Here is a 10,406-nt window from a genome sequence, read left to right as displayed (position 1 = left end):
TCCAACAAGGACCGTGGAAAGGAAGTCCAGTATGGACCATGAAAAGAAGGTCCAACAGGGACCGATAAAAGGAAGGGAATGGAGGACCAAAACAGAAGTTATAAAAGGGAGCTCAAATCTCATGTATCTAGTCCTTTTTTACTTGCACTCAATTCATTCATCCAATACAACTCGTTACTAAGATACTTACTCTGGGGGTCAGTAAGACTTCTTACTACTAGTGGTATACTTCAGTATAGCTCTAGTAGGCGTTGCCTCTGACCTAGTCGTTGTTGCTATTTCTATCTTGGAGAAACCTCACTTGTTGTGTATCCCTGCAAGACCCCTATCATACCTGCAAGAAGGTCGTTCGAGGAAGAGCCCTTCGCCAGTTAGGCCGTTGTCTCAAGGAGAGGAGACCCAGGTCAGTCCGACCGTCGTGTGCTCGTGAACGACATAGAGTCAGGAAGACTCCTTGATCCTTCCCTAACCACCACTGTTAAGTATCGACGACTACGGTTGGACCCAGCGCGTAACACTTGCACAGACTGCTGAGTCTGGGGTGGTGGCTGCTGGTTGCAGTTTGGGGTCAACATGGTTACTGATAGTACTTGATCATTCAGTAACCAGGGTCAAGACGGCGCTCAATTTGTTACGCACTGGGTCCAACTGTAGTCGTCGATACTTAACAATGGTGGTTTAGGGAAGGATCAAGGAGTCTCTCTGACTCTATGTCGTTCACAAGCTCGCGATGGTCTAACTGACCCAGGTCTCTTCTCCTTGAGACAACAGCCTAACTGGTAAAGGGCTCTTCCTCTAATGACCTCTCTCACAAGTATAAAAGGGGTCTCACAGGGACACACAACAGTAGGGGTTCTCTAAAGCAATAATAACAACAACAACTAGGTCAGAGGCAACGCCTACTAGAGCTATACCGAAGTATACCACTAGCAGTAAGAAGTCTTACTGACCCCCAAGTAAGTATCTTAGTAACAATGACTTAGATGAATGAATTGAGCACGAGTAGAGAAAGACTAGATACATGACCAGAAACCTTCTTCCTTTTATAACCTTGACATCATACCTTGTCATCATACCTTCCACTTGGTATACATACTCCTTTGGTAGATCATACCATCATACCAGTCCATGCTTCTTGGTATTCTGGTATACTGATCACGTGATCGTGTGCTTTCCCTGTTGTTGCCTTGCGGGGTTTTCTGTTTCATCCTGCATTGCTGTGTTGGACAGCGTCATTTCTTGTTGGTCCATAACAGTTATCCAAAAGGGGGTTAAACGAGTGGCAGTAGGCACTTGCTAACCTCAGCGAGCAAAGATATATAATTTGAGCTGTATGTACAATGATCTCCGCACCAAAGTTAGCTAACGCCATCTATTTTATTTTATTTAATTTTCCGTTTTTGGAAACCCAGACGAGCCATTGGTCAAGACCATAGTTATCTGAATTCTCACGACATTTGCGATCCCATCGTGGCATCAGATCGTCGGAACAAGATCCGTTTATGCATATGCATGGCCCGGATTGGGGCGATCCGAAGCCAACGCCATGTAACGGTGTGGACCTTCAGAAATGGACCAATCACAGGCTCTTCTATACGCAAAAAGACCTCGGATACGACACTAGCTGCCCAGGTATATATACAGAAGGCAGGCGATCGATGGAACTTGCTTTTCGTTTCCGATGGTTATGAAGAAACATAAGGATCTGATTTCCGGCACCAATATGGCCGGGTCGAAAGGTTGCACAATCACTCCGCTATTTAAGGGTCCCATGTGTCCTATTATTTTGCGAATACAAGGACCTCAAGTCTGCTCGTGGTTTTCTTCCGAAAATACGCTCCGGACGTTATTAAATGGAACCAATGCCATCCGCCGACCAAGATATTCAACTTGAGAAAGGCTCTTCTCCTGGTTATGGTGATTCATTTCCGGGAACAGATACTCAGAATGGCGCCAACAAAATATCTCCAATCCACGACTCGGTAGTCATCGTCGATTGGGATGGCGACGATGATCCCGAACGGCCACTGAACTGGACGTTGCGCAAGAAGGCTCCAAACATTGTCATGGTCGCCGTGATGACATTCTTGACGTGAGGACGACAGACACAACCGTCTCGGAACAAATAAACTGATCCAATTTCATTATAGGCCGCTGGCATCGTCCATGTTCGCCCCTGGAATCACCGAAGTCATGCAGGATTTCCACTCCGGCAACACTGTTCTTGGATCTTTCGTGGTTTCGATCTACATCCTGGGCTTTGGATTCGGCCCCCCCGTCGTGGCACCGCTCTCTGAACTGTACGGTCGGCTTCCCGTATACCGCCTGTGTAGCGTTCTCTTCGTGATCTTCATGGTCGCGTGCGCCCTGGCGAAAAACATCGGCATGCTCGTCGGCTTCCGTTTGCTAGCAGGCCTGGCGGGCAGTTGCCCAGTCACAATTGGAGCGGGAACGATCGCCGACTTGATTTCGCCGGAAAGAAGAGGAGGCGTGATGGCCATTTGGGCCATGGGTCCGCTGCTGGGTCCAGTCGTTGGACCTGTCGCAGGAGGTTTCTTCTCGCAGGCTGAAGGCTGGAGGTGGACATTTTGGCTGCTTGCGATATTTGTACTGTCCCTGACGTTTGTTTTTCACCCAGACAAATTCCCGCTGACAATCCGTAGGGTGGTGTGGTGACAGCGCTGTCGATGTTCGTAATGCGAGAAACCTATCCGCCTATCCTGCTTGAGCGAAAAGCAGCGAAGCTTCGAAAGGAGACAGGAAATCCCGCAATTCGGTCCGCCCTGGATACTGGTCTTCCACCGACCGAACTTTTCGCTCGTTCCATCGTACGCCCGCTCAAGCTGCTATTCCGGTCCCCAATCGTCTTCATTTTGTCACTATATTCGGCGCTCATCTACGGCGTCCTCTACCTCCTCTTCACTACCTTTCCTGCGACTTTCGAACTCCTGTATGGCTTTTCTCCAGGAACGGTGGGACTCTCTTACCTCGGACTCGGAACTGGATTCATACTTGGTTTGCTCGGCTTTGGACTTGTATCCGATGCTTGGGTGAGACGCCTGGCGGCCGGTGGTCCTAGAAAGCCGGAGTATCGCCTTCCTCCATTGGTTCTCAGCGCTGCATGCTTTCCAATCGGTCTTTTCTGGTACGGATGGGCGACACAAGAGCGAGTCCACTGGATTGTCCCTATCATAGGCTCCTCCTTCGTGGGAATTGGTCTGATATCAAGCTTTGTGAGTACACCGTGCTTTCCCTGCCAGGAGAAAAGAAATACACAAAACTGACTTGCTCGTGGTCAGATGTCCGTGAGCACCTACCTCGTGGATGCGTTCACTGTCTACTCTGCTAGCGCGTCTGCTGCCAACACCATCCTGCGTTCGTTGGGCGGCGCGTTTCTGCCCCTTGCTGGAAACCCCATGTTCTCGAAGCTTCAGCTCGGCTGGGGCTGTTCACTGTTAGGATTCATCTCGCTTCTGTTCTGCCCTGCTGGTTTGCTTCTGTATATCTATGGCGAAAGGATTCGAACGAACCCGAGATTCCAGCTCAAGTTGTAGCCAGCTCCGATAGAGGGTTTCGATAGATTTTGTTTCCCTTCACATCTTCCCTCTTGGATATATTGTTTGTACGGCTTAATTGAGGCTCCGATGTGTGGTTGTCACTTCCCAATCAAAAGGTCGAGAGAGGAAATAGAGAATAGAATTTCAGTTCTGTCGCCTGCTCTGTCGTCACAGAATCATCGAGTTATCTATTCAAATGCCGCAGCGGCCCTTCAATCCATTTATGCCATTTTCTTTCCAACAGTGCCTGCACCCGCTTAATGACCACTTGCGCGCTTTGCTCAGACCACCACATGTGGTGAATCTGCGCCAGAAGGGAGGCATAATGTGCGAGGAGAATGAGTGCTACAGGACGATGCTGTTCGATCAATTGGATAAATGCCTCAGGCACATCAAAAAGCCATCTGAAGACGGCAATGAATGTGCGCTGAGTGTGTTGCTTCCCGGCTTGCAGCTCGCTGAGTTGCATGCTCACTTTTCGATGAGTTGATTGTAGATGAGATAGAGTCTCCGCATACACGCTCGCTTCGCCTTCCTGTAGCTCGTTGTCACTATTTTGTAGCCAGATCTCCTCGAGACTATCGATATCATCCGTCTCGGCATTCATATGTTGGTTTCCTTGCTCTTCCTCTGTTTTCGCTGTCCGATCTGGTACTAACAACTTTAATGAACCCTCTTTGAGCCAGTCAAAATGCGTTCGCAAGACGACTCGTATTCCTCGCGCCATTCGAATCCATTTGAAGTCAAAGAGATCGGTGTCGTTATAAAAATTACTAGTGTAGCTTGTTTCTCGTGTGAGTGCGATAGTGTAGATGAAAGTCAAAATGGAGAGAGCGAAGAGCGCATCGCATTGCTGACGGTCAGCCCGTGTGAGTGCATGCTGGAAAGAACTCAGGGCGATGCTCTGATGCTCCACTGCACAACTGACCAAACTTTGGATGTCTTCGGATCCCGTGAACGCAACGTGAAGAGCAGAGACGGCGAGGATCCCATGCAGGAGGAAAGTCTGCTTAAACGCTATTTGAACAACTGTTGTCCCCCAAAGCTTCTGAATTGGTCTCTGGGACGAAATCGTACGACATGTCGACATGGTGAAGTTATGTAACAAGGAAAGATCTCTAAGACTAAATTGCGGATTCTGTGAGAGAAGACCGAAGTTTGTCTTTGGGACTTCAGGTGGACTCGAAGGAGCACTGCCACTATAATTGTTTGACCACGGGATTGACGGCCTCATGGCAAGGAAACTGCACTGGCGAAGAGCTTGTTTGCAATTGTCACAGCTTGGCCGCTTCTCATCGCACTGAATTCAAATGACTTTCAGTAAGTGAATGCTATCATAGCTTTAGTGCGAGGATAAATGAACTGCAAAATTCCCTGCGAAAGCTCAAGATTGACCACAAAAGCAAAACATCATTACGGGGTTGTATTGTCAAATTTCAAACCCAGAAGAAAGTAACAAGAGAATGTGGGGTTGTAAATTGGTCCATGCAGAAGATCATGCGGTGGAAATGGCATTTCCTCGTGAGATCTCGAGGTACATGTACTGTACCTCAGATATGGGTATACCCACCTTGATATGACGTTGTTTGCACTGGGCACACCCATTTCGGGATTTTCTATGAGATCTCCTGGATGTCATGGCCTTGGAGTTAATGTCCATCCATCACATGCATATACCACACCTGTAATGAAGCTGGGAGGAGTAAAAACAAAACGGGCTGCAGAAGATGCCTTGGCTGCCTCAGGCTTCCACGCTTCTAGCCGCATTTGGCGATTTCTCTCTCGAACGGCTTAGTCAGCACTGATCGTGATTTCTCTTTGTCTTCCTGTTCGAAAGGATCAAGAAAAGAAAAATAATTAAAGAGACTTAGTCGAATTGCAGTGGTCTCATAGCTCTACGCAGATTTTCAAGTATTCGTCTCTGTTTCTGGCTTTCAATATCAATAACAAGAATGATCAGGCGCGCCAACTTAAAACAGACGATGCGGACATGATCTTGATACAAATTGAGGCATCCTAGAGTGGAGATCAAGAAGAAAATCGTTGAAAACATTCCGCGGTGTCAAGAACAGACTTGTCAAATGGGATCCATTCGATATGCATCGTGTCTTCAATCAGTTTCGATGAAAAGGAAAAAGGGGAACCCTCCCACTTCCAATCACGCCGATATCCAGCACCCTTTGTTCCCTCTGGTATGATGCCCTGGCGCTCAGGATAATGCTCTCTCAGTATATCAGCGACCGCCTGAGGAGGTCCTTGACCAGCAACGACCGGAAACCTTTTACCAGCCACCAAGTCAGGGTGCTCGACGGCAAAAAGACACACTGCAGCTACGTCGCGCACGTCTACATACGCTCCTGCTGCTATAGGTTCCGGGATGGTCTTGGTTTTGCCGGCGAAAATATCCCAGATGGTCTTGACAGTATCATTCAGCTCCTCTGGTCTCGCAATAGAGTGGATGAATGGCCCAGACACCACAGCAGGATTCACCGCCGAAGCCGTCCACGAAGGCTAATTTAGATTATGAGCAAGCATGATCCACCAGATTCTAGACGGGGTGGGAGCTCACCTTGTGCGTCTCCATGAGCTCCCACAAAGCACGCTCTGCGATAGCCTTGGAAGCATAGTATGCAATGCTTCTGGCCAACTTGGGATCCATAGTTTGAAGAATCTCTTCCGTGAGAGGGTTCCAATCGCGCTCGGTAAACACATAACCAGGAGCAACATCCCTTCGAACCATGGCGGCAATGGAAGACATAAAAACAAAGTGCGAGAAGTTTGAAGGGGCGTATTTCAGCACACTTTGAAGTATACTGATTGTTCCTCTTTTGGCCGGACCAACCATGGATTCGGGATCACCTCCATTTAACACCACGGGGCTTGCCAGATGTACCACGACCTGAACCCTGTATTATATTAGCAGCGATTTTTCAGTCGACAGTGTAATAGACACCAACCCTTTGACAGCCTCGTCGAAGGTTCCCGTTTGCTCTATGTTGGAGACTTCAACGACACGAAATCGATCTGTGTACTCGCGAAAAACGGATTGCTGAAGGAGTAATTCACCCTTCTTCTTCGAACGCACAGCACCTCGTACTGTATACCCTGCTTGGAGAAGCTTCAATGCGACATGAGCACCAATAAACCCGGTAACACCGGTCACCAGGACTGTGGTATTTTTGGCCGCCATCACGATGAAGAGGGGTTAGAACGCGCGCACATACAGACAAGAATTGTCGACTCATGTTTAGATATCGCGTCCGTCTCAAATAGTTGTATGTCCCTGCCCGTGGAAGATTCGTTGGTGGGGCTGATGGTGATTCTCCATTGTTCACTAATCATGTCCGATGCAAGATGGTAGTGATAGCGTAATCTTGATATTTGGATGGACGATCTCGGAGAAGCTTGAAGTAAGTTATTCTCGCAATTTCTACTATGTAATTATAATGAGCTAATAGGTTAATGATGCTTCTTCTGGAGTAGATGCATAGACAATAAAATATATAAATAATCTACCGGTGTTCCTTTAGCAACCACTACTACAATTCACATCGCATGTAACTTTCTCTTTCAGATTCGCAATCTTGTTGTCTATTTTTCTTTGTCGAAAATTTACATTCACAAAATGCCCTTGCTGAGATTCTATCTGTCTCCAAACCTTCTCTCTGCGGAGGAGAAGAACAGCCTTTCCCAAAAGCTGACTGAGATTTACACATCCATCGGTCTCCCAGCCTTCTATGTCAACGTGGCTTTCATTGAGATCCCCAGCGACAGCTTCTATGTTGCCGGGGAGCCAGTGAACGACTTTATTCGCATTTGCATCGAGCATATCGCGGTCAAATTCGCCTCCGAGAATCACCAGCAACGTTACATGAAGAAACTGGACTCCATTATCGCTCCGCTTTTCGAGTCAAAGGGGTTCCGATGGGAGTATCATATCAACGAGACTCCGAGAGAGCTGTGGAAAATCCAGAGCATCGTGCCTCCTCCGTGCCAGTCTCCAGCTGAGCAGAAGTGGGCACGGGAAAATCGCGTAAGTCAATATGAGTAGACTTGACATTATCTCTAAAACTTAAGTAAGTATTTTGCCATGCTACGAAAATTTCTTCTATATGAAGCTAACATGAGAACAGATACATGCTGAAGCTTTCGAGAACAGCATCGCCATTGCTTTACGAGACACTTCTTGGGCGGTATCGTCGAATTCAAGGACTTCTCTTGTCATATACAATATTCACTCCACTTAATGCGTATATCCTAGCTTTGGTTTCGTCAATTTATATACATGCTTCTTAGTTGAATTCAGCTTATTTTGCCTTTGCAATTTTGAGGTCATTTACCAAATGAAATAGATTCTCCGTATACATTTTGTCAAATGATCTCTGTAAGTACCTGACCAAAAACAGTTTATTAGATGAATACAGAGTATTTTTGTCTCATACACAGTACTAAGAACTGAAGGATAGTTGCTTGTGACGTCAGAGTTAGACCGAGGCTTGTTGGACAGTCGACATCAAGCACTCGGTTGTGATTTTATGGTTAGTATTCAAAAATTTACCGCGCTCATAGGTAAAGCAAGGTCATTATAATGTGTCGAAAACTTGCGCTTATGTGACAAATGTTATTTTAATATTTTCGTTCCTCAGCTAATTCTGAGTCTTGTGAGTTCTATATATCCTACACTACGCAAAGCCTTCAGAATGCTACCCGTAGGTGACCTTCTACCTTACGTCGACTGCGGTTTGTGTCCCTGGTACTCAGTTATTTTATGGTTACAAGTCTGATGGAGATTAATGTATTCTTACTCCTGGTTTGCATTTATCAACCTTGTCCTGTATCGATAAATACTACGGCTCCATAACATCTGTATGGAGGTCATACCTTTCTTTCTTGGGGGTGTGCGAGACGGCAATGGTAGTCCCTATCGTTCCCCGTTCCCAGACGCCACGCAGCTTGAATGCATCCTCGGTGGCGCCGTAATTCAGCAGAGCAAACAAGAAGTGCTCAACGTGACAGACTAATGAAAAGAGGTTGCTTTGGAAGGTCTCAGCTCATTGCCACAAACAAGCATGGAAAGGGGGCGCAGTCTCGGGCAATGACCGATGGGACCATGTCTTTAGCCATCTGGATGTTGCGTACACTCCTGTGACCGCTGCTTCCGGAATCACTATCCGGTGTCCGAGTCAAGCTTTAGAAAACGACATGAGTCTGTCAGTCTGGATGCGTGCCACCATGGATAGAAATTTGGGAATTCCATTTGCTAAGATCTCCACAGTGAGCTAGAGTACATCCAATAGGATCAAAGCCTGCGATGGAATTCTAAATATAATTTAGAATGCGTGCGTGCTTTTTTGATTACTGATCTGAATTGTTTTGCTGATTATTAATCAACCCCTGATAACGTAATCGGACACCGAGCGGGCCAGGACACCGAGCGGGCCACGTAACCAACCAACGCGACATATTCATCAACTTCAACTACAAATATGCCACCAAAACAAGCAAAACAAGCGGATTCAGCAGTTCAGCAAGAGGGCCGTATTTTGCTTGCCATCAAAGCAATTTAATTAGGTCAAATAAAAAGCATTCGAGCGGCTGCGAAAGCATATAATGTGAAGCGATCTACATTGACCTACCGCGTACGTGGGCGTTCTGCACGTGTTGATGCAGAGCCTAATAGTCGAAAGCTCACTGCAACTGAAGAATCTACACTTATAAAATGGATCTTATCCATGGACCAACGGGGCCTACCACCAAGAATCAGCACTGTACGAGATATGGCCAGTCTCCTACTATCAAGCCGATTGAAATCCCCAAGCCCTCTTAGCGAGAAATGGGTGCAACGATTTGTCAACCGCCACAATGAGCTCAAATCAAAATACAGCCGCAGATATGATCATCAACGGGCTCTATGTGAGGATCCAAAGGTTATCAGGGAGTGGTTTCGGCGTGTTCTTGAGGTTGTACAGCAATATGGCATCACTGAACAGGATATCTACAACTTTGATGAGACTGGCTTTTCAATGGGATTGATAGCAACTGCAAAGGTTGTTACTGGCTCTGAGATGAGGGGCCGGCCTAGAGCAATTCAACCAGGGAATCGAGAATGGGTGACTGTGATTGAAGGAGTCAATTCAGCTGGCTGGGCCCTGCCCCCAATGATTATCTTTGCAGCCCAGAATCACCAATCTAATTGGTATACAGAACTACCAAAGGGCTGGACAATTGGGACCAGTAAAAACGGCTGGACCACTGATGAGCTTGGGATGTGTTGGCTGAAGGATGTTTTTAATAAACATACCAAAGCCTGTACAGCAGGGAGATATCGCCTGCTAATTCTTGATGGCCATAGCAGCCATGCATCTGCTGAATTTGATCAATTCTGCACTGAGAATATGATCATTCCTCTATATCTTCCACCACATTCATCACATCTATTACAGCCGCTTGATATTGCCTGCTTTGGGCCATTGAAACGCGCATATGGGCAGGAAACACAGATCTATATGCAGCACGGCATCAATCATATTGACAAGGAAGATTTCATTGCAATCTACCAGCAAGTGCGCCCGCATGCACTGACAGCATTTAATATATGCAGTGGATTTGCTGCAGGAGGCCTGGTTCCATATAAACCAGAGCAGGTGCTTGACCAGCTTCATATTCAGTTGAAAACACCTACTCCGCCAGGCACATCTCATAGCAATCAATCATCTAGCTGGACCGCTGAGACACCAAAGAATGCTAGGGAGCTGGAGAAGCAGGCAAAGCTTATTAAGAACCTCTGGCAACAGCGTACACACAGTCCTCCTAGCCCAATCAGTGAAGCAGTTGATCAAGTGGTCAAGG

The 10,406-nt window shown here is 47.0% G+C and overlaps 4 protein-coding genes across 4 annotated transcripts; 3 read left to right on the top strand and 1 right to left on the bottom strand.

Annotated features, from left to right (window-relative positions):
* Positions 1-1,862: 1,862 nt before the first annotated feature.
* T310_4359 (MFS transporter) lies at positions 1,863-3,554 on the top strand (the record flags this gene model as incomplete). Its single annotated transcript, XM_013472773.1, has 4 exons — positions 1,863-2,092; positions 2,151-2,607; positions 2,664-3,233; positions 3,300-3,554. The coding sequence occupies 4 exons, from the start codon at positions 1,863-1,865 to the stop codon at positions 3,552-3,554; spliced, it is 1,512 nt and encodes a 503-aa protein (XP_013328227.1).
* Positions 3,555-5,585: 2,031 nt separating this feature from the next.
* On the bottom strand, positions 5,586-6,747 carry T310_4358 (uncharacterized protein; the record flags this gene model as incomplete). Its single annotated transcript, XM_013472772.1, has 3 exons — positions 5,586-6,068; positions 6,127-6,463; positions 6,515-6,747. 3 exons carry the CDS (start codon positions 6,745-6,747, stop codon positions 5,586-5,588), a joined length of 1,053 nt encoding a protein of 350 aa, XP_013328226.1.
* A 435-nt stretch (positions 6,748-7,182) lies between these two features.
* On the top strand, positions 7,183-7,804 carry T310_4357 (uncharacterized protein; the record flags this gene model as incomplete). Its single annotated transcript, XM_013472771.1, has 2 exons — positions 7,183-7,590; positions 7,691-7,804. 2 exons carry the CDS (start codon positions 7,183-7,185, stop codon positions 7,802-7,804), a joined length of 522 nt encoding a protein of 173 aa, XP_013328225.1.
* Positions 7,805-8,789: 985 nt separating this feature from the next.
* T310_4356 (uncharacterized protein) lies at positions 8,790-10,406 on the top strand (the record flags this gene model as incomplete). The annotated part of the gene is made up of 2 exons (XM_013472770.1): positions 8,790-8,831; positions 9,176-10,406. Coding segments are annotated over 2 exons (1,273 nt in total), but the record flags the coding sequence as incomplete, so codon positions are not given.

Source organism: Rasamsonia emersonii, assembly GCF_000968595.1.
Source record: "Rasamsonia emersonii CBS 393.64 chromosome Unknown ctg1118621760110, whole genome shotgun sequence".
Lineage (NCBI taxonomy): Eukaryota > Fungi > Ascomycota > Eurotiomycetes > Eurotiales > Trichocomaceae > Rasamsonia > Rasamsonia emersonii.
The sequence above is the reverse complement of the archived record's forward strand: the minus strand, read 5'-3'. Positions and strand labels throughout refer to the sequence as shown.